The sequence below is a fragment of the Drosophila erecta genome, unplaced genomic scaffold (genome assembly GCF_003286155.1).
Source record: "Drosophila erecta strain 14021-0224.00,06,07 unplaced genomic scaffold, DereRS2 tig00000092-arrow-pilon, whole genome shotgun sequence".
Lineage (NCBI taxonomy): Eukaryota > Metazoa > Arthropoda > Insecta > Diptera > Drosophilidae > Drosophila > Drosophila erecta.
This window is the reverse complement of record NW_020825207.1, coordinates 4,061,831-4,088,968: the sequence shown is the minus strand read 5'-3', so window position 1 is coordinate 4,088,968 and position 27,138 is coordinate 4,061,831. Positions and strand designations below refer to the sequence as shown.

The 27,138-nt window shown below is 45.3% G+C and overlaps 8 protein-coding genes across 8 annotated transcripts; 4 read left to right on the top strand and 4 right to left on the bottom strand.

Moving 5' to 3' along the window:
* The first annotated feature begins 1,263 nt into the window (after nucleotides 1-1,263).
* LOC6547117 (glycine-rich cell wall structural protein) lies at nucleotides 1,264-6,679 on the top strand. Its single transcript, XM_001976072.3, has 15 exons — nucleotides 1,264-1,463; nucleotides 3,655-4,348; nucleotides 4,408-4,533; nucleotides 4,604-4,642; nucleotides 4,709-4,741; nucleotides 4,801-4,866; nucleotides 4,953-5,048; nucleotides 5,109-5,141; nucleotides 5,197-5,253; nucleotides 5,323-5,463; nucleotides 5,525-5,581; nucleotides 5,634-5,666; nucleotides 5,727-5,873; nucleotides 5,936-5,980; nucleotides 6,281-6,679. The coding sequence occupies exons 1-15, from the start codon at nucleotides 1,449-1,451 to the stop codon at nucleotides 6,481-6,483; spliced, it is 1,785 nt and encodes a 594-aa protein (XP_001976108.1). The 5' UTR covers nucleotides 1,264-1,448; the 3' UTR covers nucleotides 6,484-6,679.
* A 12-nt stretch (nucleotides 6,680-6,691) lies between these two features.
* Nucleotides 6,692-8,269, bottom strand: LOC6547118 (mediator of RNA polymerase II transcription subunit 15). Its single transcript, XM_001976073.3, has 2 exons — nucleotides 7,620-8,269; nucleotides 6,692-7,429 (listed from the first exon to the last, which is right to left on the bottom strand). Exons 1-2 carry the CDS (start codon nucleotides 8,076-8,078, stop codon nucleotides 6,785-6,787), a joined length of 1,104 nt encoding a protein of 367 aa, XP_001976109.1. The 5' UTR covers nucleotides 8,079-8,269; the 3' UTR covers nucleotides 6,692-6,784.
* Nucleotides 8,270-15,410: 7,141 nt separating this feature from the next.
* Nucleotides 15,411-15,947, top strand: LOC6547135 (larval cuticle protein 1). Its single transcript, XM_001976074.3, has 2 exons — nucleotides 15,411-15,445; nucleotides 15,553-15,947. The coding sequence occupies exons 1-2, from the start codon at nucleotides 15,434-15,436 to the stop codon at nucleotides 15,889-15,891; spliced, it is 351 nt and encodes a 116-aa protein (XP_001976110.3). The 5' UTR covers nucleotides 15,411-15,433; the 3' UTR covers nucleotides 15,892-15,947.
* A 1,236-nt stretch (nucleotides 15,948-17,183) lies between these two features.
* On the top strand, nucleotides 17,184-17,920 carry LOC6547136 (endocuticle structural protein SgAbd-6). The gene is made up of 2 exons (XM_001976075.2): nucleotides 17,184-17,318; nucleotides 17,443-17,920. Exons 1-2 carry the CDS (start codon nucleotides 17,307-17,309, stop codon nucleotides 17,818-17,820), a joined length of 390 nt encoding a protein of 129 aa, XP_001976111.1. The 5' UTR covers nucleotides 17,184-17,306; the 3' UTR covers nucleotides 17,821-17,920.
* A 404-nt stretch (nucleotides 17,921-18,324) lies between these two features.
* LOC6547137 (mitochondrial sodium/calcium exchanger protein) lies at nucleotides 18,325-20,471 on the bottom strand. Its single transcript, XM_001976076.3, has 7 exons — nucleotides 20,212-20,471; nucleotides 19,751-20,154; nucleotides 19,338-19,691; nucleotides 19,158-19,276; nucleotides 18,793-19,027; nucleotides 18,669-18,736; nucleotides 18,325-18,609 (listed from the first exon to the last, which is right to left on the bottom strand). Exons 1-7 carry the CDS (start codon nucleotides 20,442-20,444, stop codon nucleotides 18,415-18,417), a joined length of 1,608 nt encoding a protein of 535 aa, XP_001976112.1. The 5' UTR covers nucleotides 20,445-20,471; the 3' UTR covers nucleotides 18,325-18,414.
* A 590-nt stretch (nucleotides 20,472-21,061) lies between these two features.
* Nucleotides 21,062-21,884, bottom strand: LOC6547138. The gene has a single exon (XM_001976077.3). It carries the CDS (start codon nucleotides 21,804-21,806, stop codon nucleotides 21,150-21,152), a length of 657 nt encoding a protein of 218 aa, XP_001976113.1. The 5' UTR covers nucleotides 21,807-21,884; the 3' UTR covers nucleotides 21,062-21,149.
* Nucleotides 21,885-23,738: 1,854 nt separating this feature from the next.
* Nucleotides 23,739-25,508, top strand: LOC6547139 (cuticle protein CP14.6). Its single transcript, XM_001976078.3, has 4 exons — nucleotides 23,739-23,804; nucleotides 24,240-24,418; nucleotides 24,835-24,910; nucleotides 24,996-25,508. The coding sequence occupies exons 2-4, from the start codon at nucleotides 24,243-24,245 to the stop codon at nucleotides 25,149-25,151; spliced, it is 408 nt and encodes a 135-aa protein (XP_001976114.1). The 5' UTR covers nucleotides 23,739-23,804; nucleotides 24,240-24,242; the 3' UTR covers nucleotides 25,152-25,508.
* Nucleotides 25,327-26,869, bottom strand: LOC6547140 (odorant receptor 47a). Its single transcript, XM_001976079.3, has 4 exons — nucleotides 26,554-26,869; nucleotides 26,308-26,497; nucleotides 25,637-26,252; nucleotides 25,327-25,583 (listed from the first exon to the last, which is right to left on the bottom strand). The coding sequence occupies exons 1-4, from the start codon at nucleotides 26,852-26,854 to the stop codon at nucleotides 25,533-25,535; spliced, it is 1,158 nt and encodes a 385-aa protein (XP_001976115.1). The 5' UTR covers nucleotides 26,855-26,869; the 3' UTR covers nucleotides 25,327-25,532.
* Nucleotides 26,870-27,138: the final 269 nt, after the last annotated feature.

Below are 27,138 nucleotides of genomic sequence, written 5' to 3'. Positions count from 1 at the left end.
ATTAAATTTCGATGTTTGTGCAATGGGCTGGTAGGGGGCGTGGCCGTCAGCTCATTTGTGTGTTAATTTGGCAAGGCCACACGGCGTATGAGTGATGCATGTTGCGCATACGCAACGTGGCCAGTTGCATGTGGCGCTGATTGTCTGAGTTCGTTCTTGGCGCAATTGCCGGCAGTGCGTGCACATTCCTTTTGCCACTTGGCTGGCGTTCTGGTCCGCACAGCTGTGACCATCCCAAGCAGAATAAGGCCCACTGACAACCTGCTAGACGGTGTGCCTTTCCAAACAGAAACAGCCATGTTAGCCAGCTATGCATGTGGCTGGCAAATGTCAATGAGCATTCTCCTTGTTGCCAAAAGATGTCAAGCATTTACGCTAAACTTGGCCGCCGCGATATGCAGTGAGTTTTCCCAAAAGCAGCGAAAAGAAGCAACTGCCCTTTCTGAAAAGTTTACGAAAATGGAGAAGGGGCTGCGGCAGATCGATGGGTTGTTGGGGTTTGGATGTTGCCACCAAGTGGAGCAACTTGTTTTGCGCAATGCCTTAGTCGTTCGGCCGGAGGGTGTCGATATTAGTGGTATTTATTACCGCTTCGAATCCAGTTTTCAGCTTTTAGCCAATCATTAGGTGAAAGGTCAAAGACTGGACCTGGACGCCCTCTGGGCTTGTTTTGAGTGCCAGACTTATTGACATCCGCCTGGGCAGACTTCTCAATATGCGATTCTTGACACCGAGCGCATTAAAACGGTTTCCCAAACATGCAATTCAATGGAGATGAAGCTGATGCTGAATGATGATGATGCGCTCGAGCGTTGAGGGTTTCGATTGGATTCCAATTTACGAGCACCACCAGCAGCAGCAGCAGCAGCAGCAGTTGCCTGCTAATTTTTACCCACTAACCGAGAAGAGAGATGTGGCTGAGAGCGTTTGTTTAACAAGACAAGGTACATTGAGTAAACGAGATGCCGCCGCTGAGACAATAGTCGTACTGCATGGGCTCGCGGATGAGGGGCACCTCCTCCTCCCTTTTTTTTTTCGTGCGATTGTTTTCTGCCCCAGCCACCAACACAGCTGCACACGATTGCAATAAATGCCATAAAGTATCAAAATCTCAGCACTCGCTCAAATCCGAGTACCAAGCTCCAAGCTGCAAGCTGCAAGCGGCAAGCTCCGGCTGCAGTTTTCGTTCATTCCATTCCATTTGATTGCATTTGGCGCCAAACCAAGTATAAAAGCTGGAGAACCTGGGCTGCGATCGGCACACAAGTACTGTGACATTCGAGGAGCCACAACACGACACGCGGAGGCACTGCATCGCTGGTGCGGCAAAGGATTCACGTGGATTACCTTAGCTTTGTGGATACATTAAAAAGTGGATAGTTTGTGGGTGCGCCAGGATCCTTCTCAGTAGTTCTCGACTGGAATTTGACAATCGAAAGTTTGCTGACATGGCTTTTCAGTGGGTAAGTTCGGTGAAAGCGAAAAGGGAACATGGGTTGGGAAATCCAGGAGATCCAAGTGCTCAAATGATTCGGCAAAGTCCTTTGAAACTCTATGCTTGTAAAAATCATTTTAATTTGAAATTCAGTAATGGCCAGAACATATTAACAAACTTATCCCGAAAATATTCCTTCGTGAGTTAAGGACCTTGACTCAAAAGTTAAATCAGAAAATAATTTTGAAGTAATTCGATATTTGAAATAAAAGTTACTTTCATATTTTCCGTTTTTATTCCTATCTTAGGCTTTATTGTTAAACAAAAACTACGTTATTGATCTAAGACTTGAATAAATTATTTTACTACTATTTCGTTCATACAAGCAGCAGTTTTTTTTTAAATACAATCGAATAGAAAGATCTTAAAACTTCAAATTTAATTGAATTTAATTTTCAATACCCGCTTTAAATTTAGTAATAACCTAATAAGTTTCGCATTTTCCCTTAGAATAAATGTTTTATGTAATTGATTTAGTGTAGGGAATAGGCTCATCAAAAATCTGGATACCCAGGACACACAGGAATGTCGAATGTAACTTGACTTCCTTTTAGGAAATTACAAGTTTTCAGGGAACCTTAGGTACGTTAACTATTTAAGCAGTGTGTTGTCCAATCTCAACGTGGCAACACGTTAAATTCCACGTTGAGTTCCAAGAACATGTTTAAACAATAGACCAGTGGAGTGTCCCATCTTGGAGTGTTAGATAGCCAAGGGTTTCCCCACTGCACTTAGCATATCCGATTGTCTTGAGCAGACCGAGTAATCCCCGCGAAAAACGCATAAATTAACAGCCCATTTGCAATCGGAGATGGCGGATGGCGGATGGCACGCAGAGTTGCCCAAGTTGGATCGGTCGTGGTCGATCCGCCCCCAAGGGGATCATCGAAATGGTAGCAGTGGCGACCCAGTTGGCAGCCCATTTGCAATTACCGCAATTATATTTGCGGTTGCGAAACGCTGTCGAAGATGTCTGCTGCTCGGTGGTCACGAACTCCAAGAGCCTCTCACAGACTCCTCATGATATTCCGGCCCAACGGGGCAGGCGTTGGTTGCTCGGTTGCCACAATGCCACAATGCCACAGCCGCCGGATGAGTCAGTGCGGCAAATGTCAGAATTTCCACAAATCTTACATTACTGCACTGCAAGTGAGCTCATCATCGCGCCAATCGATGAAGCTGTTAGGCTTATGGCCCAGTGGAATCCGTAAACGGTTTAAACTTCAACTTGACACTCCACTTGGTCGTGGAGCAGCCCCCATCCGCTCCGCTTGCCTGGCCTTCCCAGCCAGCGATCCAGCGTGGACTCTCGGTTCACACGCTGCTGCATCTTCAGACGTCTTCTGTCTAACAAGAAGTCCATAAATATCAGAGTTCGCCTCAGGCTGAGACAATGATGAGCCCGATTGTGATAGTCTAGAGTTCCCGCTGCACTTGCAGCCTTAATGGGCGACGACGATCCGATGCAACAATGGAAAACGTGATCGGCTCAGTCAATGGCCAACATCGTCTTCATTGATGAGTTGGCCGACATTTGGCCACACTCTTGACCCCTTTGGAGGTTGCAGGCGGGGTCATGATACCCACTTGGCCGAGATATGTAACAGGGCCTAATTAGCGCCAGAATTCAAGGTTATTCTTGTAGTTTGAAGTTTGGAAAATGATTATCGCGTACAAATTCGAGGTATTTAATTTGTTTTTTTAAGAGCTACCGCTTATTTGCTTGTTACTTAAATTCACATTTATTAGAAATAATTACGACCATAGAAGATCTTCAGTTGTGAAAGAAACGCAAGTCTAAGTGAGCCACTTAAAATCGTAAAAAATTAACCTGCTTAAGCAACAAATATTTATTGGAATTCCACTTTTTATGGCAGCCATTAAACAACTATATCCTCATTTGTAAAGAGCAGCCTTTTTAGTCTTCAGATTTATGAATTAGCCACAGACATAAAGGCCAATTTTTAAACAATTAGCCACCCCTATGATATTTCACCGGTATTTATTTGGCAATCAAATAAGTTAGCCCGCCAAATAGTTGCTTCAGGCCAAATTGAGAGCGTGGATCGCGATTGAAAATGCTACGAATGAACTTTCCATGTGCTTGCATAAATTTGTGAACTTACCGGGCAATCCCTACCTGCATCGATCTTTTTCAGGCTCTGGTGATCACGACGCTGGTGGTTGCCCAAGCAGCCAAGCTGGATAACAAATACCTGCCCCCACCTGCAAGTGCGGCCAGTGCGGGCGGCAGTCCGGGAGCAGGGCTCCAGGGACCAGGAGGTGGCTTCGGCGGAGGTGGCGGCGGTGGTGGATTCGGTGGTGGCGGAGCGGGTGGAGGTTATGGCGGAGGCGGACCGGCTGGTGGCTTTGGGGGCGGTGCCGGTGGAGGTAACAACGGACTGGGCGGCTTCGCAAACGGACGACCCATTGCTCCTGGCGGTGGCGGTGGCGGTGGAGCACCCGCTCCGCGCCCCAGTCCGTCAGGTGGCGCCCCACCAGCTTCTGGACCTCCCATTCCGATTCTCTCATTTGTCAACGAGAACGACGGCGATGGCAACTATCGCTTTAGCTACGAGACCGGTAATGGCATCAAGGCCCAGGAGGAGGGCACCGTCAAGAACAAGGGATCCGAGAACGAAATCCCCTCCGTGATGGGCTCGTACTCCTACACAAATCCCGAGGGCGAACTCGTCGAGATCATGTACACGGCGGACGAGAATGGCTTTGTGCCCTCGGGCAATGCCCTGCCCACTCCACCGCCCATTCCGGAAGCTATAGCCAAATCTCTGGCTGCCCAGGGCATCTCCATACTGCCGGGTGGCGGATACAGTGGCGGTCCTGGCGGACATGGTGAGTATCTGCAATGAACCAATAAATGCTCTCATTTCAATGCACACTTTTGTTTGCAGGAGCAGGTGGCGGCGGAGGTGGTGGTTCGGGATATGGCGGCGGATCAGGATTCGGAGGCGGTGGCGCAGGAGGCGCACCCGGTGGAGGCGGAGGTGGAGCAGGTGGTGGCGGCGGATACGGACCAGGTTAGATATCAATCCAAAGCAGATTTGGGTCTCTTTGTTTGGTTACTAACTTTTCAACAATTATTCTTAGGAGGCGGCGGTGGTCGCGGTGGAGCCCCAGGAGGTCCAGGTAAGCAAGAGATTTCATTAAAAAAAATTTTAAAAAAATCTTTAAAAAAAATGTTTTTATTTCCAGGTGCGCCGGGTGGAGGCGGATTTGGAGGTCAAGGTAATTTATGTCCTACACTATGATTACACTTGGATCTAAACAAATTATTTACTTTTTAGGAGGCGGTGGTGGCTATGGAGGAGCAGGTGGCGGCGGCGGTCGTGGTGGTGCTCCAGGCGGTCCTGGTAAGTCATCTACTTAATCCTTTACTTCTTTCTGAAGAAGATCCGATTTACCTACTTAATGCATTTATATTTTTCAATAATTTAAGGATCACCAGGTGGCCAAGGAGGTGCTGGCGGCGGCTATGGCGGCGGTGGCGGCGGCGGCGGAGGTCGCGGTAGTGGTGGAGCACCTGGAGCTCCCGGTAAGTTAGCGAATAGTTACTATATAGACACTCAAAACTAATTACTTTCCTCACCTGAAGGATCACCTGGCGGAGCAGGTTTCGGAGGTCACGGTAAGTAATCCCGCCTTGCTTTGCGTTTCAAGTTAAAACTATAAACACTTTGTAGGTGGCGCTGGAGGATTCGGTGGTGGCGGCGGACGCGGCGGTGCTCCTGGTGCTCCCGGTGAGTTCATCAGCTCATTCCCTTTGTTTTTGGCCTATAACCTATTGCTTATTTTTATTTATTTTTTAGGATCACCAGGCGGAGGCGGATATGGTGGCCAGGGAGGTGCTGGCGGCGGCTATGGAGGCGGCGGCGGTCGCGGTGGTGGTGGAGCACCAGGTGCGCCAGGCGCTCCAGGAGCACCAGGAGGTGGCGGTTTCGGAGGTCAAGGTAGGTGCTAATGAAACCTTTCGTACATACACTTTAAGAAATACATTTAAACACATTGCAGGTGGTGGTGGCGGATACGGAGGAGGCGCCGGTCGCGGCGGTGCTCCAGGAGCTCCAGGTGAGTTTATGATTTAGATTGATTGTTTTCGAAAATAAGGGAATTTTAACAGGATCGCCTGGAGGGGCAGGATTTGGTGGTCAAGGTAAGCTAGCACAATGTTAATCCAACTCCAGACCTTAAGTGCAACATATTTATCTTGTAGGTGGTGGAGGCGGTTACGGAGGAGGCGCCGGTCGCGGTGGTGCTCCAGGAGCTCCGGGTGGTGGCGGCTTTGGCGCAGGCGGTGGTCGCGGTGGTGCTGGTGGTGCTGGTGGTGCCGGCGGTGCTGGTGGAGCTGGAGGAGCCCCCGGTGAGTATCCCTGGCTTCCCAATTAGTGACAACATCAAGAACATCTCTTGTAATCCGCATAGGATCTCCGGGCGGACCAGGTTATGGCGGAGGTGCTGGCGGCCCAGGTAAGAAACATTATAGTCATCAAGCAGCTCTTACAATCTGTGTGGTTTATTGCAACTGCCAAACTTGAATTAGTCTCATTCATCTTCGTGAGAAAATGCTGTGAAGAGCTGTGTTCCCACAATTTTTATTTGCTGGGTCTGTAGTTTTACCCACGATCTACTAACGATCAGTCATGAATAAAACATTTTGGGTTGGAAGCGGTCCTTTTGAAGACGCTAGCTTATAATAATTTTAAAGACTGCTTTAAGTATTTACAAGCTGCCAAAGAGGAGTTTACATAAGTTAAACGATCGTTTCAGGAGGCGCCGGTGGACGACCAGGCGGCCCAGGACTGCCCGGCAATCAGTACGTTCCGCCAGCAGCTGGAGGCGGAGCACCCGGCAGACCAGGATCAGGAGGAGCACCCGGCACGGGATCGCAGTACATTCCACCTGCTCCGGGAACGCCGGGCGGAGGTCGTGGAAACGGAGAGTTCAATCCTCAGACGGGCTATAGCTATTAATGCCACAATAAATCCCGAAGCGCCAATCAAATCTCTCATTTCCGTGCAGGCTGCCCCAATGTTCTTTCACTAAAAAAACAATTAATTTATTTATATAAGCTGACCTCCCTTTTCTTACCCGACAATGTGTGTGTGCAACTATCGAAATAAATGATTATTGTAAAATATGTTTGCAAAATATTACTGCGGAAATTGAAACAAGCTGTTTGACTTTTCAGTTGCATGTATTGCATGCCTTTGAGCTGCGACTACATCTTTAAACTAAGCAATCGTTTAAATGACATTAAACGTTATTTAAATGTTATTTCTTTGGGGACTTCTTGAAGCGTCTGCCGTACTGGTTATAGCCATAGGGATCCACCAGATTGTTGGGTCTGCCCCTCAGTTGTTGGGTGATTAGCGCCTGTTGCTGCTGCTCGTTTTGCTGCTCCTTCTGCTGCTGCTGTTGCTGTTGCTGCTGCTGCTGTTGCTGCTGCTGCTGGTTGAGATTCTGCTGCTGTTGTGCCTGTTGCGCAGTAAGATTGCTGCCAAACGATTGCTGGCCAAATTGCCCGGCATACTGGCCGGGCAAGTTCCCGGAATGCAGCTGATTGAACGGCTGATCCGGTTGATATTGCCCGGAGTTTGACTGCTGGAATCCGCGTTGCTGTTGCAGCTGCTGCTGCTGCTGCTGCTGCTGTTGCAGCGGGTTCAGCGGCTGTTGTCCTGGAATCTGGGGACGAAAGGGGGCGTTGGGCAGTGGCGGCGGCAGCTGGCGGAAGGGCGTCTGGTATGGATTCAGATTGGGATTCAGCAGGCCCTGCTGATAGGGCTGGGAACCCGCGAAGTACTGCGGTGTAGATGGAATCCCCGTGCCCTCCGCTCGAAACCCGTTCTCATCGGCGATGTAGCGCACTGTGATGGGTGTGCCCTCCGGTGAGGTGTACGAGTAGGAGCCCTGGATTACCTGTCCATTCATAAATAAAGTTCTTAAAAATAGCACCCAAAAGCATGATAGGCATTTTGTGCTTATACGCCGAAAAGAGTGCAGCGAAATTCGGTGCTAATTTGAATTTTATGTTCGTTGGTATCTTTTAGAAGGCTTTCCCTTGAAAATGTATCTACAGGTTCGTGATCAATGCGAACGGTGAACCCACCTGTGCCTCGACGCCCTCACCATACCCCAAGTTCTTGACGTATCCCTGCGCCTGGGCAGTGGTTCCATCGGCGGACGAGTATCCGTAGGAGAAGCTTCCATCCAGGTTGAGTTCGTTCTGGTAGGCGGTGATGGGCACGTAGTTTTGCTGCTGGTACTGGTTGTAGCGGGTATAGGGGTTCTGTAGGGCAGCTCCGGCGAGCGGAGGTGCCAGTGGGTTCAGGGGATTCCGCTGGCCAGGGAACAGGCCCTGACCCTGTACGGGATTGGGCTGGCGTCGCTGGAAGGGATTGGCTGGCTGCTGCAGCGGCTGCAGTGGCTGAAGTGGCGGCACCTGCGCACGTTGTCCCTGGAAGCCGGCTCCAGGCAACTGAGCCCGGCTGCCGGAGAACCAGAGGCTGGCCAGCAGACAGACCACCCAGCGGAGGCGCTGGAATCGAGGGGCACGGGGCACAGACATTTAGGCTGTCAGTGGGCAGGTGCCGTGGATCATAAATCTCGCGAACAGAGCACAAATTACACGCTCGATAAACCCGACGATTCAATTTCGGAGCTGGGAAACACTGATGATGCTGTGGGATTCGATGGCGTACCGTAGCAAATCCGTTGCTGCCACTGGAAGTCACTGATCGAAAGCCGTGCCGCGACTGCAATTGTGGCTCCCAACGGCGGCCGTATTTATGCGATTCTCGATCGTCGATTCTGGGTGTTCGTCAGGCCCTAAAGCTCAGCTCAGTTATGGCCAGAACAATCGGCCGCTTCCTGTGCCCTGGCTATCGGCTTCTGACTGCATCTCGATGGTAATCTCGCGGGCGGCCAGTGTAATTTATCTGCGTGTTAACAAGCCGCTGGGTTGGCAGCTTTATTGGTTTTTTATCGGCCATTGACAGAAGGACAAACGAATTTCGTTTGGCTGCCGCTTTGGCCCGGGCTGATTGATATCTTCATGGTGGCCCATCGGCCTTCTTCCGCGCACTTGTTTATGAGCCAGCCCCATATGCAAATGCTGCCTCTTTTTGCTCCAGCACTTGTCTTCGCATCTGCCTCGAAGGTGTTTGCTTGAGTTATGTGCTGACAGTGGATAGCCCCGCAATTTCCCTTGGTCAAGGTGGAAGTCGGAGCTCAACTTGGCCCACAAACATCATTTGTCAAATCGCATACTAATCAAATGAGCTACTACTGCTTATCCGCAGGATAGCTTGAGAGCTTTTTGGGGCCCGGGGTGTTCCATTGTTCCACGCTCCAGTGGGGTTAATCATCAATCTCTGTGCGATATTGCTCTGGGATTGCTCATGTCTAGGTGTGAGCTGGTCGCCATCACTCATTTATAACTGCCAAGTATCTGACAGATACATTTTCGTTTGTCATCAACGCGAGCTGCCATTAAAAGGCGAACATGTCTTGTTCCATGTTCAGCTCCATCTGTAATTGCATATGCTAATTCTGTGCAGGTTTTTCATTGCGCAACAAAGGTCAATTCTCGCATTGGGGTTAAGGGTCACCACTCAATGGCGTGCTTATGCTTGTTCTTAAATCCAAGCTTAAATTTCGTTTCCCGCCAAAATAGGCGATCATTTGGGTTCTTTTATGGAAAGTGATGCGAAAGTGTTCAGCTTAAGGTACCTTAGCAATTTGGGACTCTGCCTAAAAGCCGACAAGCAATTTAAAGTTAAGAAATATAAAAACCCAGCCGAAAAGTGAGCTACATAAATTTGAAATCCAAATAGGTTCCACTTTCGGTCCTAAAGGCATTTTAATACGCTTCGCTAGGAAATTTCCGCATACTCTTAGCAAGGTAATTTAAAAACCAATGGATATTTTTACTTTCTATTAGCTTTTATATAAATAAATACATATCAATTTTGTGCATATAAAAGAGAAGTTCTCATGGGTCTTAAATAGTTCTTTGTAAGTTATTTTTGTAACTATTAATTAAAATGGGTATTATACTTTTCAACTTTGTAATTGCTTGTGATTTTTAAGAGTGCCCTGTTTTGGTAATATTTTAGAGGCATACATCATAAATTTTACAGTATGTTTCAAATGGGTTGTCGTTTTACAGCCCATATATGGGAAGTCAAGTCAGCGACCGTGGGAAGTAAGTTAATTTTCTACCAGTTTGGTTATCACAAACCTCTTGTTTTTAAACCAAGGTCAAAATTGGATATTTTGTGGCAGCTTCCGTAAATGTAAAAGTACGCCTGTATGGCTATAAAATAGACTTTGGAAAATGTTGTGACCTAATAAGCAGCCGAAAATGTAAGGGTCAAATATTAATTATAAACATGTTTTGGCCCATATTGGCCAATCGCTGCCTGATTGATTTGCCATTTGAATAATGCGCAAACTTGGGCTATAAATAGCCGTAAAACAAAGCTCCAAAATGCGGGAAAACGAGGCGATGGGGGCAGAAGTAGGGGAGCTCCATAAAAATGGCCCGCCAAATTTATGCAGAAATGCGAGACACAAAACAAAAACACAACACCACACAATGTAGCTGTTGGCCGATGAGCAAACCGCATTAAAGACGGGTCGGACACTCCTCCCACGACTCCAACTCCGACTGAGCCAAGTCTATGAGCTATAGGCCCTAGCCCCAAATCCAACTGAAAGTCGGACAGCAAAGGCGACGGTTATTAATAGACTGCAGCCAGAAAGTTGCACCGCTTCGAGATGGCTTAGATGTTTCTATACTTTGTTAAGTGGGCCTGACATTTTGCAATTGCGAATTCCATTAGTTAGAAATTATGGCCACCAGCGGGGCTAATTGATTCACTTTGTGGCGGCAATGCGTAGTGCGAGTGCAACAAAGTGGCACTGCAGATGGGGAATCCGATCTTCAGGTTCCGGCTGGCAGATCTTGGCTAAAGGTTAGAGTGTCGCAGCTCTGAATTACGACCTCGTTGGCATTGCGGCCGCTTCATTAATGAGTTTCCACTTCTGTGGCAGGCGTGTCAAATGCAGCTCTGCACAGCCACACTCGAAGAAAATAGAACAGGATCATTTCGGAGTTTTGAACTTCAGCCTTGGGACATTTCTTAACATTGTTGAATTTCTACACATCATCACATCAAAAATATTACAAAAAAATTGAAAAAAAATAAATTTCTAAATTTGAATGCAGTTTTTTAGAGAATTGCGCCAGAAACATTTAGAGGTATGCCACTTCAAAATCCGATTAAGATTAGTTGAGTTATGGAGTTTTGAACTTCAGCCTTGGGACATTTCTTAACTTTGTTGAATTTCGACATTACCACATCAGAAAAATTGCAAAAAAATTGAAAAAAAATAAATTTCTAAATTTGAATGCAGTTTTTTAGAGAATTGCACCAGAAACATTTAGAGGTATGCCACTTCAAAATCCGATTAAGATTAGTTGAGTTATGGAGTTTTGAACTGCAGCCTTGGGACATTTCTTAACTTTGTTGAATTTCTACAACATCATCATATCAAAAAAATTGAAAAAAAATAAATTTCTAAATTTGAATGCAGTTTTTTAGAGAATTGCGCCAGAAACATTTAGAGGTATGCCACTTCAAAATCCGATTAAGATTAGTTGAGTTATGGAGTTTTGAACTTCAGCCCTGGGACATTTCTTAACTTTGTTGAATTTCTACACATCATCACATCAAAAAAATTACAAAAAAATTGAAAAAAAATAAATTTTTAAATTTGAATGCAGTTTTTTAGAGAATTGCGCCAGAAACATTTAGAGGTATGCCACTTCAAAATCCGATTAAGATTAGTTGAGTTATGGAGTTTTGAACTTCAGCCTTGGGACATTTCTTAACTTTGTTGAATTTCGACATTACCACATCAGAAAAATTGCAAAAAAATTTAAAAAAAATAAATTTCTAAATTTGAATGCAGTTTTTTAGAGAATTGCACCAGAAACATTTAGAGGTATGCCACTTCAAAATCCGATTAAGATTAGTTGAGTTATGGAGTTTTGAACTGCAGCCTTGGGACATTTCTTAACTTTGTTGAATTTCTACAACATCATCATATCAAAAAAATTGAAAAAAAAATAAATTTCTAAATTTGAATGCAGTTTTTTAGAGAATTGCGCCAGAAACATTTAGAGGTATGCCACTTCAAAATCCGATTAAGATTAGTTGAGTTATGGAGTTTTGAACTTCAGCCCTGGGACATTTCTTAACTTTGTTGAATTTCTACACATCATCACATCAAAAAAATTACAAAAAAATTGAAAAAAAATAAATTTTTAAATTTGAATGCAGTTTTTTAGAGAATTGCGCCAGAAACATTTAGAGGTATGCCACTTCAAAATCCGATTAAGATTAGTTGAGTTATGGAGTTTTGAACTTCAGCCTTGGGACATTTCTTAACTTTGTTGAATTTCTACACATCATCACATCAAAAAAATTACAAAAAAATTGAAAAAAAATAAATTTTTAAATTTGAATGCAGTTTTTTAGAGAATTGCGCCAGAAACATTTAGAGGTATGCCACTTCAAAATCCGATTAAGATAAGTTGAGTTATGGAGTTTTGAACTTCAGCCTTGGTACATTTCTTAACTTTGTTGAATTTCGACATTACCACATCAGAAAAATTGCAAAAAAATTGAAAAAAATTAAATTTCTAAATTTGAATGCAGTTTTTTAGAGAATTGCGCCAGAAACATTTAGAGGTATGCCACTTCAAAATCCGATTAAGATTAGTTGAGTTATGGAGTTTTGAACTTCAGCCTTGGGACATTTCTTAACTTTGTTGAATTTCGACATTACCACATCAGAAAAATTACAAAAAAATTGAAAAAAAATAAATTTTTAAATTTGAATGCAGTTTTTTAGAGAATTGCGCCAGAAACATTTAGAGGTATGCCACTTCAAAATCCGATTAAGATAAGTTGAGTTATGGAGTTTTGAACTTCAGCCTTGGTACATTTCTTAACTTTGTTGAATTTCGACATTACCACATCAGAAAAATTGCAAAAAAATTGAAAAAAATTAAATTTCTTAACTTTGTTGAATCTCTACACATCATCACATCAAAAAAATTACAAAAAAATTGAAAAAAAATAAATTTCTAAATTTGAATGCAGTTTTTTAGAGAATTGCGCCAGAAACATTTAGAGGTATGCCACTTCAAAATCCGATTAAGATGAGTTGAGTTATGGAGTTTTGAACTTCAGCCTTGGGACATTTCTTAACTATGTTGAATTTCGACATTACCACATCAGAAAAATTGCAAAAAAATTGAAAAAAAATACATTTCTAAATTTGAATGCAGTTTTTTAGAGAATTGCACCAGAAACATTTAGAGGTATGCCACTTCAAAATCCGATTAAGATTAGTTGAGTTATGGAGTTTTGAACTTCAGCCCTGGGACATTTCTTAACTTTGTTGAATCTCTACACATCATCACATCAAAAAAATTACAAAAAAATTGAAAAAAAATAAATTTTTAAATTTGAATGCAGTTTTTTAGAGAATTGCGCCAGAAACATTTAGAGGTATGCCACTTCAAAATCCGATTAAGATTAGTTGAGTTATGGAGTTTTGAACTTTAGCCTTGGGACATTTCTTAACTTTGTTGAATTTCGACATTACCACATCAGAAAAATTGCAAAAAAATTGAAAAAAAATAAATTTCTAAATTTGAATGCAGTTTTTTAGAGAATTGCACCAGAAACATTTAGAGGTATGCCACTTCAAAATCCGATTAAGATAGGTTGAGTTATGGAGTTTTGAACTTCAGCCTTGGGACATTTCTTAACTATGTTGAATTTCGACATTACCACATCAGAAAAATTGCAAAAAAATTGAAAAAAAATACATTTCTAAATTTGAATGCAGTTTTTTAGAGAATTGCACCAGAAACATTTAGAGGTATGCCACTTCAAAATCCGATTAAGATTAGTTGAGTTATGGAGTTTTGAACTTTAGCCTTGGGACATTTCTTAACTTTGTTGAATTTCGACATTACCACATCAGAAAAATTGCAAAAAAATTGAAAAAAAATAAATTTCTAAATTTGAATGCAGTTTTTTAGAGAATTGCACCAGAAACATTTAGAGGTATGCCACTTCAAAATCCGATTAAGATAGGTTGAGTTATGGAGTTTTGAACTTCAGCCTTGGGACATTTCTTAACTATGTTGAATTTCGACATTACCACATCAGAAAAATTGCAAAAAAATTGAAAAAAAATACATTTCTAAATTTGAATGCAGTTTTTTAGAGAATTGCACCAGAAACATTTAGAGGTATGCCACTTCAAAATCCGATTAAGATTAGTTGAGTTATGGAGTTTTGAACTTCAGCCTTGGGACATTTCTTAACTTTGTTGAATTTCGACATTACCACATCAGAAAAATTGCAAAAAAATTGAAAAAAAATAAATTTCTAAATTTGAATGCAGTTTTTTAGAGAATTGCGCCAGAAACATTTAGAGGTATGCCACTTCAAAATCCGATTAAGATGAGTTGAGTTATGGAGTTTTGAACTTCAGCCTTGGGACATTTCTTAACTATGTTGAATTTCGACATTACCACATCAGAAAAATTGCAAAAAAAATTGAAAAAAAATACATTTCTAAATTTGAATGCAGTTTTTTAGAGAATTGCACCAGAAACATTTAGAGGTATGCCACTTCAAAATCCGATTAAGATAGGTTGAGTTATGGACTATAGAACTTCAGCCTTGGGACACTTTTAAATTTTTTTGCTGTTGATCCTGGTCAAGAATATACATACATGTACATACATATACCTTATATGGTCGGAAACGTTTCCTTCTGCTTGTTACATACTTTTCAATGAATCTAAGATACCCTTTTACTGTACGAGTAACGGGTATAATTACTACATCGTTTTACATAAAACAGACAATCCAATAACAGTGAATGGCACGTAATGACGAAGAACACCTCAATTTGCGAAGTTGTATATGCATCAATAGTTTTTGCAGCCAATTTAAAAAATCAAGAAGACCATAAATTTATAATGGGTTTTTATATTTCCATTCTGTTTTAACAGAAACAAAACCAAATTAATTGTAATGGAATCCTTTTCAGGTGACTTATTTCCCCAATAATTTCTCAATGTGCACGATAGCAGTCATAGCTGATTCCGCGGGATTTAAACCAAACCAACGGACTGGGGAGCCAGCAAGAATCAATTTATTAACACGTTGCCCGAGTGCCTGGCCGTTTTGGCAAGTGGAACTGGAAATTGGAACTGGGCGGGCCAAGGCAAATGCCAAAACTTCTGCAACTTCTGCCGCAATGTGGTGCTGCTGGTGCCGCAGCTCAGTTGCGAAATTGCTGGAAATTATTATTGAATTCTTTTTGTCTTGCCGTTTGCCATAAATGTTAGCCGCTTCTCAAAGGCCCAGAGGTGCCCACCCACTGTATCAAAATTTGCTGGCTGCAATTTGCATTTAGAAGTCAGTTGCAGCATTTCTGTGCCTTTCGCTTGCCACAAATTGCCGCAGTGCCGAATTGTGACAAATTTTATTAGCTGCTGCACCTTTCGAGCAGAGCCCACGCGACTCACATGTGTCTATGATGCTATCTGCATTGTAAACATGACAGTTTACCTGCTCTCCACACTTCTTAATGGCCATTTGAATTGCAAATCTGCGGTTCAACAACCCCAGAAATGCCACAAACTCGACCCGCTACTTTCTACTGACCTCAATTAGGCAAAAAGCATCTGGCATTGCATAACTTTTGCCTACTGATGGGTGGAGAAATGTCTCTATATACATACTAGAATATCTGGGATATCGTCTAACGAAGTGCTATAAAAGGCGCAGAATCTTTGCTACGCGCTTAGTATTAGCATAAATCATGTTCGCATTGGTAAGTAGCGGATGGCTCATGAATACCCTGGCGTTAAGTGACTCCACATCATTTTTCTTCATGTTTTTTTCATACATTTTTTTTTATTTTTTTTGGGGAACTTCCAGCTATTGATCTTGACTGGCTGGCAACTGCTGTGGAGTTGGCCCGCTGCGAGTACTTCCATTAACGAGCCGGTGCCAATCCTCAAATCGGTGGCCGAACAACTCAGCTCCGGCTCCTACCTCTTTTCATACGAGACCGCAGATGGCACCTATCGCGAGGAGCTGGGCATAGCGAACACCGATTCGAAGAGATCTGGCGACGATCTCGAGGTGTCCGGTACTTATCGCTATATCGACGACGCGGGCCAGGAGGTGGAGGTGCGCTACACGGCGGACAAGAATGGCTTTCTGCCCCATGTTAGGTACTCATCCAAGGGGAAGGCTGTAAACCATTTCGCATAGAGCCATTATCTTTGATGGGCGCACATTCTTGAAAATGTTAGCCAGACACAATTACCAAAGCCAAGCTCAAGGAGCGGCACACGGAAAAAAATATACGCAAACTAGTATTATTATTGAAATAAAATCAATTGAATTTTGTTTTATTTATTCACTATATGTTGATAGAATTTTTAACTCTACTCGCTCAACAAATAAAATGTCTCAGATGTACATTTTAAGTAATAGTAAAAATGTCTGAGAAGTACATTTAAGTAATAGTAAAAATGTCTAAGAAGTACTTTAAGTAATTGTAAAAAGTCTAAGAAGTTAATTTAAGTAATGGTAAAAATGTCTAAGAAGTACATTTTAAGTAATAGTAAAAATGTTTAGGAAGACATTTTAAGTAATAGTAATAATGGTTATCAATCAAGCTGCGTTTTTTATATCTACGAAATAAAAGATAGAGATACTTGTTGCGTAAAGTCTGCGGATTTTGTGTTATTTCAATGAATACACATTTCTTTTGTGTGTGCCGCGTCCAGCAGCTGAATTTGGCTCCCTTGCCTATCGCTAATATATTTAATTTGCGTTCGATTTTTGAAATTAGTTAAGCCGTCAATGTTATAAATTGTGGCAGCAGCGCAGTTTGCCCTTTTGCCAGGTCCCAGTCAAATGTCGTTGGGTGCAATAAATGAATTAGTATTTATCACCCCATGAAGTACGTAACGAACAGAAAAAAAAGCGTTGATTGAATTAATGGCGCCGCAATGTAAATGAAATTGCTGATGCACCCCATCGCGATTCTGAATCGAGTCATTTGTCAGCCGAAGATGTGCGATCTGTAGTTACAGATATGGCTGTACAGACAGATAGATAGATAGATAGTTAGATATTCGCCCTGGGCTAGCGGCTACACCCCAGAGTGGATCATAGTATAAACTGCATCAAAGCTGGCATTTTACACATTTCTGGGATTGGTGTGGAGTAGATTGTGGTGTAGAGTGCGAGGTGCGACTGATTAATCGCGACACCTGGTGAGTGGGTGAAGCCGTGTAAGTTATGCAGTTGCAGAGGCCGTTAATGTGGCCGGCGAATGATAATCGGTGTCATCAATCGCCGCCATGCCAATGTGACTCAGATGCCGCCAGCATAGTGACACATTTTCGAAACCCCAGCACCCAAAAACTGACCCATCCGAGACCTTGACATTTGGAGCGAGACGATATGATATTATGGGAGCTTTCGCGGACGTAAAGTCCACATAAAACGGGATGCAAACATGTTTAGCATGTTTAAGCGAAAGAGCCGAAAGAGCTGGATGCGGTCGAAATACTGATGGAGGAGTGTGTGGCTATAAAAGCCAACTGGCCGATCCACTTTGTGATCACACGCGCTTTAACTCTCGCTTTCTACGCTCCCAAAAAAACGCAACCAAAATGTGCAAGATTGTAAGTCGCAGCCTATCAAATATCCTCTGAACTACATATGATACGCTAAAGTGGAATGTGAAATACATGGGGATTTGCCGACTCGAAGCAGGATAATGAGTGTGTCTATTATGATCTCCTGCAGCTTCCTCTCTTCGTCCTGGCTGTGCTGGTGGCCTGTGGCCACGCCCTGCCCGTGGAGCCCGAACGCGAGCCCGTGGCCATCCTGAAGTCCGAGATCATCAAGAAAGTGGATGGTGGCTATAACACCGTATACGAGGCAGCAGATGGAACATCCCGCAACGAGGAGGCTGTGGTGGTGGACAAGGGCACCGACGAGGAGGCTCTGGAGGTGAAGGGATCCTACAAGTACATCAACGACGAGGGCCAGGAGGTGGAGGTGTTCTATACGGCGGGAAAGAACGGATTTGTGCCCTACGGCAGCATCATCAATCCGGAAATCACGGCCGTTGCTGAGGCAGCCAAGGATCTGCCCAAGCCGGAGAAGGTGGAGAAGCCTTAAGCAGCGTTCCTGACATAGATCTCGTAGAAGTTAATAAGATAATGATAAGTCCCAAGTCTTGTCGCTGGGCAAACTAAAATAAAAACCAACACGACTGCGATAGAATCGTTTCATTCTGTCTGTGTGTTCTACCAATTTGCATACTTAGCATGCGAAGATGCACAGAGAAAAGTGGGAGCAGAGCAAAGCCATTTTATATTAAAAAATCACTTTGTATCTTCGCTTCACCTAAGCTTTTTTCCATATTTCGTTAATTATTTTTCTGGGTGCACAAGGGACATACCCGGCTGAAAAGACCTTGAAAACAGACCAAACTTGGACCAGTATCGAAGTCTGGGACGTCGGATGATTAAGCACACGTTTGGCCACTTTGCGGGTACAGTGGGCCCTGGGGGCATCAAACCAGAGAGACATCTGTTTCAATACATCTTTACACGCCTAAACATCGTCCATTAGCTTGAATCAAAGACGAAATGAAGATCTAACGAACAGGGAAACATGAAAGAATGAAATTGGCTATATAATGAGGCATAAATCATCTCGCAATTTGCATATTTTATAGGTTTCAAGCTCTCAGCACAATTTCCTTCCTGTTTACACGCCGTATGCATGGATCACGCCCTTCTCCAGAAGTATGAGCACTCCCAGAAAGAAGATGTAGTAGGTAACCAGCAGAAAGCCACAAGCTCGTCGCAGCTTAAAGTTCGTGGTTAGCACGGAGAGCATCGAGAAGCCCATTCCGACCTCCAAGAAGATGCACGCCGTCTCCCCGAATCTGCCTTCCGCTGGCTGCTGGCCAAAAAAACTTGGAAACTACTTTACATCGCAACATTTACTGCACTACTTACGTATATATTCCCGGGCGCTTCTACAAACGAGTTCACCAACAAGGGCATGGCCAAAAACACAAAGGATCCTGTAAGGAAGGCCAGAGCTACATAGACTTCTCTAGGATCAGCCATGACTACCCACCAAATACTGGCGCGGAGAACGTGGCCGTCATGGCCATGCGAGGCCATCCCTGGTGGGACAGTGAGAGATTCGCCACCAAGTCGTTGCTGCTCAGTGCCCAGCACACGGCGGTCGCCAGCAGGAATTCCTGGCTCACATTCAATATGGTCGCCATCGTGAAGAACATGGCATTCACCTCGGTTGTCAGGCAGAAGATGAGGAAGACGGCGGCCAGGAAGCCCATGCCAGATGTATACTGCAAGTGAAACTCCATTTGGTTATCATACTAGCCTAGTCCCTATCTAAAGTTAGGAGCAATATTCCTTGTCATTCAAAGAAAAGCGCTTCTTCGTATGGGAACAGGCCTCAAATATGCGAAAACTTACCCGGAAAAAGATGGGCGGGGTGTCAGTGCGCGTGAGGAAAAATATCAAGATAGCCACAGGAACCATGCTGATAAGCGCAATCATATAGGCGGCGAAGCCCGCAACGCTATATCCCCTAACTGAAATATAGATATAGAACGTGAGTTGGAGGTAAGCTGCATTCTGTGAATTGGAGCTCACGTATTATGTAGGCTATGTAGGTGGGCACGAGAACCACCTGCATGTTGAAGAGCAGCTTGGACCATCCGTAGAGAGGCGCGTTCATGTCGACCTTTGGTATGAGTAGTCTCAGCAACATGTCGATGGGTTGCTTCACTATCAGGAACACCTTCAGCAGGAGGGTACCACGCTGGAAGCGATCCTGGTCGAATTCGGCGACGGTGTTCCAGAATTGCCGGAATATTCGCTTATTTCGACTGCCCTGACCCATGGATGGGCGTTGGATTTCCGGGCGCATCAGTGGCAACTCCTTCTGCGGCTTCAGTGCCTCCAGCTGCAGCGCCTCGGCAACATTCAGTTGTCGTTGCTCCATCTCTGACAAAGAGTATGGGGTATTCGAACCCACTTTGTTGATGACTAAGCAGAGAACTCACTTTGTATGCGGGCAATCAGCAAGTACTGATCAACGATGGTCACCACCACATAGCCCACGAATATAAAGGCACTGGGCAAGGCAGCTACCCAGCTGATTCCATGGGGTCGCTTGTGTATGTAGTCCATGTAGACGGTGTTGAGGAACAGGAAACCGAAATCCCTCAGGTATGTGTTTGGCTGCATGTGGAAGGGCTTGGTCAGGATCACCAGTCCGGCCACAAAGAAGTGCAGGAACATGGCCTGCGACATGCACGCGAGGAAGGAGTACTTGGAGCCCTGCATTCTCGAGGCGATTGCCGTGAAGAAATCCGGCGATCCGCTGGCAACGGCCAGAACCGTAACTCCAGCCGTGCTCTCGTTCATTCGCAGTAGGTCCGCAATCACCATCAGGGTGGGACAAAAACTGGGTGAGTATTTAAAACATGTACTCAGTGCATTTGCACATCACTGGCGAACTCACTAGTTTTTTATGGTTATCTGCATCATCCAGAAGACGTAGACGGCAATCAGAAACATGCCCAACACACTCCAGGAGGAATTGAAGCTATTCCGGACGTCCACCTTGCAGTAATGCCAACCCAGGTAGTTGATCAAATTCATATTGACTAGGCAATCCGGCACTTTTCGCACAAAGTCGCATTTCTGTGACTCCAGCAGTTCGTGGACCTTGGAGCAAGTGGTTTCGTCACGCATTTCGCGCTGGGCATATAATAATTCCCAACTATTGAGCAAAATCCCTAGACTTTCTAGTGTTGTTAAAATCAGGATGTTTCGAAATTCCATCAAATAAAGTCAATGTTAACTTGTGAACTCTTGAAAAGATCAAACTTGTTCGTTTACAAAAGTTTATGCCTTTCCAAGTTGTGTTTTATGTGGTTACTGTTATTCTCGTTATTGCTCAACAACAATATAAACAACATTACCAATTTAAAAAAAAAAGGATTTCAAGTCTTTAATGAAACCCAGCTTTGTGAGAACCATAAAAATGTTTTTGCGAAAATCTTTTGAATATATTGCTCTAACAGTATTTTGTTTTGCCGCATTACTAATCAACAAAATATTTGCAGTTGCTTTGTGCTCACCAAGCCGTTCTTGTTTGATTATACAAATCGTTAATCTCTTTATATTCTGCAATAAAGTTATAAGCCAACAGTTTGCTGTCGGTGAGATAATGCGGCCAGATTTCTGCTTAAATTAGCACTAACCATAGCGAAATTTATGATAAGTATTTGTATGCCGCACGGAATCCGCAATTTCACATGCAGCTGCCATCGTTCCATTTGATTGCAGAAAGATGCGGATACCAGATAAGGAATCGTTTTATTGCTAGCCAGTTAAATTAGAGCGCACTTGGTTTTAAATTAAACAATACTTAGGTAGTCTACTATCTAGAAGAGCTTAGGCAGTCTTGGTCTCAACCTTCTTCTCGGCCTCGGACTCGGTTTCAGCCACGACGGCGGTCTTGACCTCCGCCTCGGGCACGGCATCGATCAGCACCTGGACGGGCACCAGCTGGGACTCGGCGGGCAGGGGCTCGGATTTCTCCAGCGCAACCGATTCGCTGGCAACCACAGGCTCCTCCTTTTCGGCAGGAGCGGCTTCCTGCTCGACAGCAGCCTCCTTGTTTTCCGATTCCTGGGATCGGCCCCTGCGGTACTTCTGCTCATCCTCGGTAACCTTGGGCAGCAGGGCAGCTGACTTGGCCAGCTCGGTGATCTCCTTGGGAATGATGGTGCCAATGGGCACGAATCCGTTCTTTCCGGCTGTGTAGTGCACCTCCACGGTGTTGCCATCGGCATCGATGTAGCTGTACATGCCGGATACCTCCAGGGCCTCATCCTCTGTGCCTGCGTTCTCGATCACGCCCTGCTCCTGGCGTATGGACTGATCGCCGCCCTCGTAGCTGAAGTGGAAGGAACCGTCGGGGTTCTTGTTCGTCTCGAACTTCAGCAGCGGCACAATCTCGCGTTTCTCGGTGGTGCTGTCCACCTGGCCAATGCTGGCGGCCAGAGATCCACTGGCCAGGGCCAACAAGCAGATGGCGATCTTGAACATTTTGGCGGCTATTCTTTCGATGGGGGTGAGAGTGGAGTGAGGGATTTGGTGCTTTCTAGGCGGGAACCGGCGGACGACTTGGCTTGCCACATCTTCCAGCCACTTTATATACCGGCGTTTAGTGTGCGCAGCAGCCGCGAATTAGCATCTTTCAGTCCCATTACGCCATAACCGAAAAAATACAGAAATATACCCAAAACAAAAGCGAAAGAAAAAACGGAAAAAACGGAAAAAACAAAAGAAATTCTATGGAAGCGCGCAGAATGTGACTTAATAAAATACTCACATCTTAACGACACCATTTGCATATTTGTGATTCAGCCAAGTTGGCTGAAACGTAAGTCACCAAAAAAAACCAGAGGTCAAGTGATAAAGCCCATGATGATGGGGCACTGTAATGAGTTCGATTTTGGCCGGCAATCCGAATATTCCAGTAATCGCAAAAAATAAAAAACCCGCCAAGACAGGTTGATCTTCGTGTCCGAAACACGTCATAAACTTGTTTCGCATTGGCTGGCAGTCAATCCATCACCTTAAGTGCCCGAAATACCTAGGCAAGCTGATTGATTGCCAATGTTTAGGAAACTGCACTCGATTAGCATAGCAGCATAGTGCTACACACGCTCCAGCAGACAAAGGGGCATAAATTAAGATACATTTGAGGTGCGCTTAAAACAAGTGCATGTATCGGTTTCGGATTCGCATCGCACGCGATCCATCAGTCATCAGTCATCACACGGGAAACTACTCGGCCATCCTGAGTGTGTGCAAAAGAAAAACAAAACAAAAAACATCGTCTAGCAGTGAGTAAGCCAAATTGTATGTCAAATGTGAAGAAGGCAATAAGCCAGCGGCAAAACAACTCTTCCTCTCGGCGAATAACTGCAATTTTGAAAAGCAGCTCGAAGGCCAAAAGCAAAACGCGGGCAACCGCGAAATTGGCCAAGTAACATGGAAAACAAACGAAAGGGAAAACCAAACGGGCAGCGGGAGTTGGCCAAAAATCTCGGGCGATGTTCATCATGCTCGTGATCATCTGCCAACGCCGAGCTGGCTGCATTTTTGGCAGCAGTTATTGCTGTAATTTTTATGAATTGCAACTGACATTTCCTACACGCTGGCAAAGTTTAAAGTTTAAGCCGAACCACAAAAGTAGCCTTAGCCGGCCGGCGAAAATGTGCCAAATGGGAGCGAGTTACTGGTGCAGCTGGGAGTGGTGCCTTTTGCCTGTTGCCTTGCTCGACCTGGTCAGCGAAATTGGCCTAAAAGGGCAGGCTCACCCGGTCCACATAGGGCGAACCGCGTAAACAAAGACAAATAATGCACTTTAACGATGCATTGAAATGGACAAGCTGGCCACGCCCCAACCCGCGGCCCATTCAAATGCCAGTCGGCAGAGATTCTATCGCGACTCATTGGCAGGCATGTGGCCAAATGCCCAAATGGCCAATTCATCAAATCGAATTGCAACATCTGTAATCTTTTAATTAATATTTGACTTAACGAATTCTTGCACCCAGTCGAGCATCCAGCGGGGGCACTAATCAAATGAAGTTCGCATTGCTAATTCCCATAAATTACACCGCGCAGAACTGTGAGCCCCGTTTGCTGTAAGCTGCATACGCGGCGTATGCGCAACGCCCATTTGCATTTGAAACTCGTTGCGCATACGCTACGTGGTGCACTGGCAGCGACGGCAGCTCTTCCGATTCTGTTGCTGTTGCTGTTGCTGTCAGGTAGACAAACACTGTTTGTTTCGATTCCCGCTCGGCCCGGTCCGCCCGCTCCACCCGGTCGTCGGCACCTCCTGCCCTTCCAGCCGCCAGATCTGGGCTGCTGCACTGCATCTGGCTGCGGATGCTGCTTCTGCCGCTGCTCTGCTTTGAGCTGCAGTGAGTGCGATTTCGGTATAAAAACGTTTGTGGCAACTGCAGCCAAGTCAAAGCACTTTAGACGAGCCTCCCAGCGCAGTAACCGCTAACAAGTCGCGAATCCGAAGTGAGTTTGCGTTCCGTTTGCGCTGGTGGGGTCCTTGAAAGACAGGATCACACACAGGCGAAAAATTTCGAACGAGTGCAGGGACAAGTGGAGCTGATCCTGCATAGAGGATACCCCAAACTTAGTTGCAAAAGTTCAAAGCCAAGTCCGGATATTTTTTCCCACGATCTCCGCCTGCATTGCCATCAAAATTTCGCAGCACTTTCAAATCGCAAAAGCCAATCGGAGTATATCAAATACTAATTGCCAAGCAACGAGTTTGACATTCAAAGACAACGCCGGCGGCATCTCAATCGAGCACCAAGCACCGAAAACTATACGCCAAACACCAAACACCAAACTTAAAACACCGCACCTCATCTGCAGCACTTAGTTATGACTCTATTTAACCAACGTACCGCCGCGCGTTTCCCTCTTCTCTCTCGCCCACTAAAGGTCATGCCGCTCAGCCACGCCTCCTCCGCAGCCCTCGTCTTGGCCCTCTGCTGCCTCAGTTTCATTCAGGCCCAGCCACAACGCGGACTTCCCCCGCCCCGCGGCAACTCCTTCGACGCGAACGCGGTCATTCTCAAGCAGAGTTTCGACCAGAATCCCGATGGCTCCTATCAGTACAAGTAAGTGGGCTCCCTGGACTAAATAGATAGGACTATCAGATACTTTCAAGGACTTTAAATAAGTACAACCAAATTCTTGTGAAACCATTTCATTGAGGATCATATTTAGCATCTAATCTGAAAGAATAGGTTCGCTTGATGTGCGAGAAGCTTTTGGAATCGAGAAAATCAAGAATCTTCAACTGAAATTTTCATAAATGAAAATTATATGGATATCATTTTAAAACCCTATATATCTCCAACATATTCTTCAGGGCATATAATATAATTTATACATAATCTAAAAACACATTGCACCTACTTCTGTGAGTCTTTTCTTTTCATAGCCTGCTCCAGTTGCAACTTACTACCCCTACTTTGTCAGCTTATGCCACATGATTTCTAATGAGAATTAACTTGTATCTTTAAACTTGCAGCTACGAGACAAGCAACGGCATCCGTGCGGATGAGACTGGCTACCTGAAGAACCCGGGCAGTCAAATCGAAGCTCAGGTTAGTGCGCTTTTCGGTGCAGCATGCACCAAATCGTAGCCTACTTTGTGGCGCGGCTGAAACTCTTTGTCTCCCGGCACTACAGGTGATGCAGGGCTCCTACTCGTACACCGGACCCGATGGCGTGGTCTACACCATCAACTACATTGCCGATGAGAACGGATACCGCGCCGAAGGTGCCCACATACCCACTCCGCCTCCAGTTCGCGCCGCCGGCGCTCCCGGCAGATTCTTCAAGTAATGCGCTTCGCTGTAGAAACGCGTTTCAATTCTTCAACGTTATGCTCAAGTTGGCAATCATTACGTGCCAAGCTGGCCGAAAGTGAACCAGAAACAGACAGGAGAGAGAGAGCAGCATCATCCCACCCAGAATCATCTTCATTTTCTATCCCGCCCCTGAGAAATCTCACTCCCTTCGTGCGTCATCTGTGCATTTCTACAGCCAACTCACATTCTACACTCTACAATCTACATTCTACATTCTACTTAGTGCTTAACGAACTTTGTGTGAGATCAACCCTTGTAAATGACGTAAGATCGATTGTTAAGTGTCGTACGGCAACGCAGCTCAGCAATAAAACAAAAATTGCACAAAAATCAATCCAAAGCCTTGTTGAGCCATTTAGGAGAAGGATCTCAGCATTGTTATGTAGGACATCGCCGTGCGCACAATCTGAAAATGGAAAGTGGTAGTAGCTAGAAGCTTCCTTGGAACCAGGCACCCACCGATGAGAAGGCCTCCATGTTGGCCTCGAAGAAGTAACCGGTGATGCGAAACCCTCGATGGGCCCGCATCATGCTGATCAGCAAAGAGCGGCAGATCGAGGTGGAGGCGCCACCAGCACCCAAGCTCTCGTGCCAGGGACTGTCGTAGATGGCCCACTCGAAAAGGGCACTCTCCGTCTTCAGATTCTCGCCGCAGTAGCAGTAGATATAGGCCTGTATGATGATGGTGGCTATGAATGAGGCATAGTAGACGCCCTCTGTTTGGGCAAAAGTAATGGAGAACAGGTAGCCCAGCATGCAGAGCTGCAGGGATGAGATGAAGAACTGGGCGCAGATGATCGGCTGGTAGCACTGATTCAGATCGTTGCACATCTCCAGGCTGGTCTGGTACAGGGCAAACACTTGGTTCAATGTGGCCTGCGACTCCTTGAGAGATCTGCCCCTAAATCGCACCACCTTGTACTGGGCGATCTTGAAGAAGGCGCACAGGTTGCTGGTGAACGAGCAGAATATGGTGTCCAAGCTGACGGCAGGTAAGACCACACCTGTCGAGGCGAAGGCGCTCCAGACAAAGCTCAACGCATAATTGCGGATGATGTGAATGTCCCAGGGAAAACTGTAGGCACAAAACCCTACTAAATGATCAAGGTTGCTATATCATTTGCACGTACAGGCAGGGAAAAGGCAACTCCGGCTCGACATGACCTGTCTGCCAGTAGCTGAAACCCATTCTCACGAAGGGCAGCACACTATTCAGGGCCCAGGCGAGGAGGAAACAGGTCCTAAACAGAGTGCACATGCGTTGATCCTGCCCGTTGGCCGCGTCCAGGATCTCTGCGTACTCCTTGCCCTGGTCCGCCTCTTGAAAATGACAGTTTGAAAGTTACACATTCTGGGCTTGGTCAGTTGTTGCTAACCATTCGACATGAGGAGGCGAAATTTGTCAATCAGGCGCTTGAAATCGCGACGCAGGTGCAGTATCATGCTGAACTTGAATAGGCCCAGTATGGTGATCAGTAGTGCCACCATGGCATCGGCCAGCTGCATTATGTTCATCCAGTTGTGGAGCACGGCTGCCAGGATAAAGGGGAAAATGGCAGCTATGCCAAACACGTTGATGGCTCTGTAGGGGCGCTTCCACATCTCTCGGTCATCGCTGAAGAGATCGAATCCCAGCAGGGCGATGGTGCTCTTTTGCACTTGCAGGAAACTGTCCATGTCGGCAGTGGTCAACTTGGCCTCGCACTAAGGCCAGTGGGCTCGGCACAGGGGTTTTAAGCCTTTCCATTGACCAGGAGTGAGTGACATGCGGGTGGGCCAGCACAGCTCTTGAATACCCTTTACATCATTACGCTGCTGCATAATCAAATAAGCCCGATGTCCTGGGAAAGGGTATTCAAGACTCCCCAAGAAAGTAACACCAATTGAAAATGTCCTTGCTAGCATTAATCCTTGTAAGTACAGAGATTTCTTATGGATATTGCAAATTTCCTGCTCGTGGA

Excerpts from the sequence above, each read along its gene's own strand:
- LOC6547140 (XM_001976079.3), bottom strand. The coding sequence starts at position 26,854 with ATGGACAGTTTCCTGCAAGTGCAAAAGAGCACCATCGCCCTGCTGGGA. Across the intron at positions 26,253-26,307 it reads GAGTTGCCTTTTCCCTGCCT|TTTTCCCTGGGACATTCACA; the intron begins GTACGTGCAAAT and ends TTGTGCCTACAG. Across the intron at positions 25,584-25,636 it reads ACATGGAGGCCTTCTCATCG|ATTGTGCGCACGGCGATGTC; the intron begins GTGGGTGCCTGG and ends TTCCATTTTCAG.
- LOC6547138 (XM_001976077.3), bottom strand. The coding sequence starts at position 21,806 with ATGTTCAAGATCGCCATCTGCTTGTTGGCCCTGGCCAGTGGATCTCTG.
- LOC6547118 (XM_001976073.3), bottom strand. The coding sequence starts at position 8,078 with ATGTCTGTGCCCCGTGCCCCTCGATTCCAGCGCCTCCGCTGGGTGGTC. Across the intron at positions 7,430-7,619 it reads GTGAGGGCGTCGAGGCACAG|GTAATCCAGGGCTCCTACTC; the intron begins GTGGGTTCACCG and ends ATGAATGGACAG.
- LOC6547139 (XM_001976078.3), top strand. The coding sequence starts at position 24,243 with ATGCCGCTCAGCCACGCCTCCTCCGCAGCCCTCGTCTTGGCCCTCTGC. Across the intron at positions 24,419-24,834 it reads GATGGCTCCTATCAGTACAA|CTACGAGACAAGCAACGGCA; the intron begins GTAAGTGGGCTC and ends TTAAACTTGCAG. Across the intron at positions 24,911-24,995 it reads GCAGTCAAATCGAAGCTCAG|GTGATGCAGGGCTCCTACTC; the intron begins GTTAGTGCGCTT and ends CCGGCACTACAG.
- LOC6547117 (XM_001976072.3), top strand. Across the intron at positions 5,142-5,196 it reads AGCAGGTTTCGGAGGTCACG|GTGGCGCTGGAGGATTCGGT; the intron begins GTAAGTAATCCC and ends AACACTTTGTAG. Across the intron at positions 5,464-5,524 it reads TGGCGGTTTCGGAGGTCAAG|GTGGTGGTGGCGGATACGGA; the intron begins GTAGGTGCTAAT and ends AACACATTGCAG.
- LOC6547137 (XM_001976076.3), bottom strand. The coding sequence starts at position 20,444 with ATGCGTGACGAAACCACTTGCTCCAAGGTCCACGAACTGCTGGAGTCA. Across the intron at positions 19,277-19,337 it reads CTACATAGCCTACATAATAC|TTAGGGGATATAGCGTTGCG; the intron begins GTGAGCTCCAAT and ends TCTATATTTCAG. Across the intron at positions 19,028-19,157 it reads CCCCGCCCATCTTTTTCCGG|TATACATCTGGCATGGGCTT; the intron begins GTAAGTTTTCGC and ends TTTCACTTGCAG.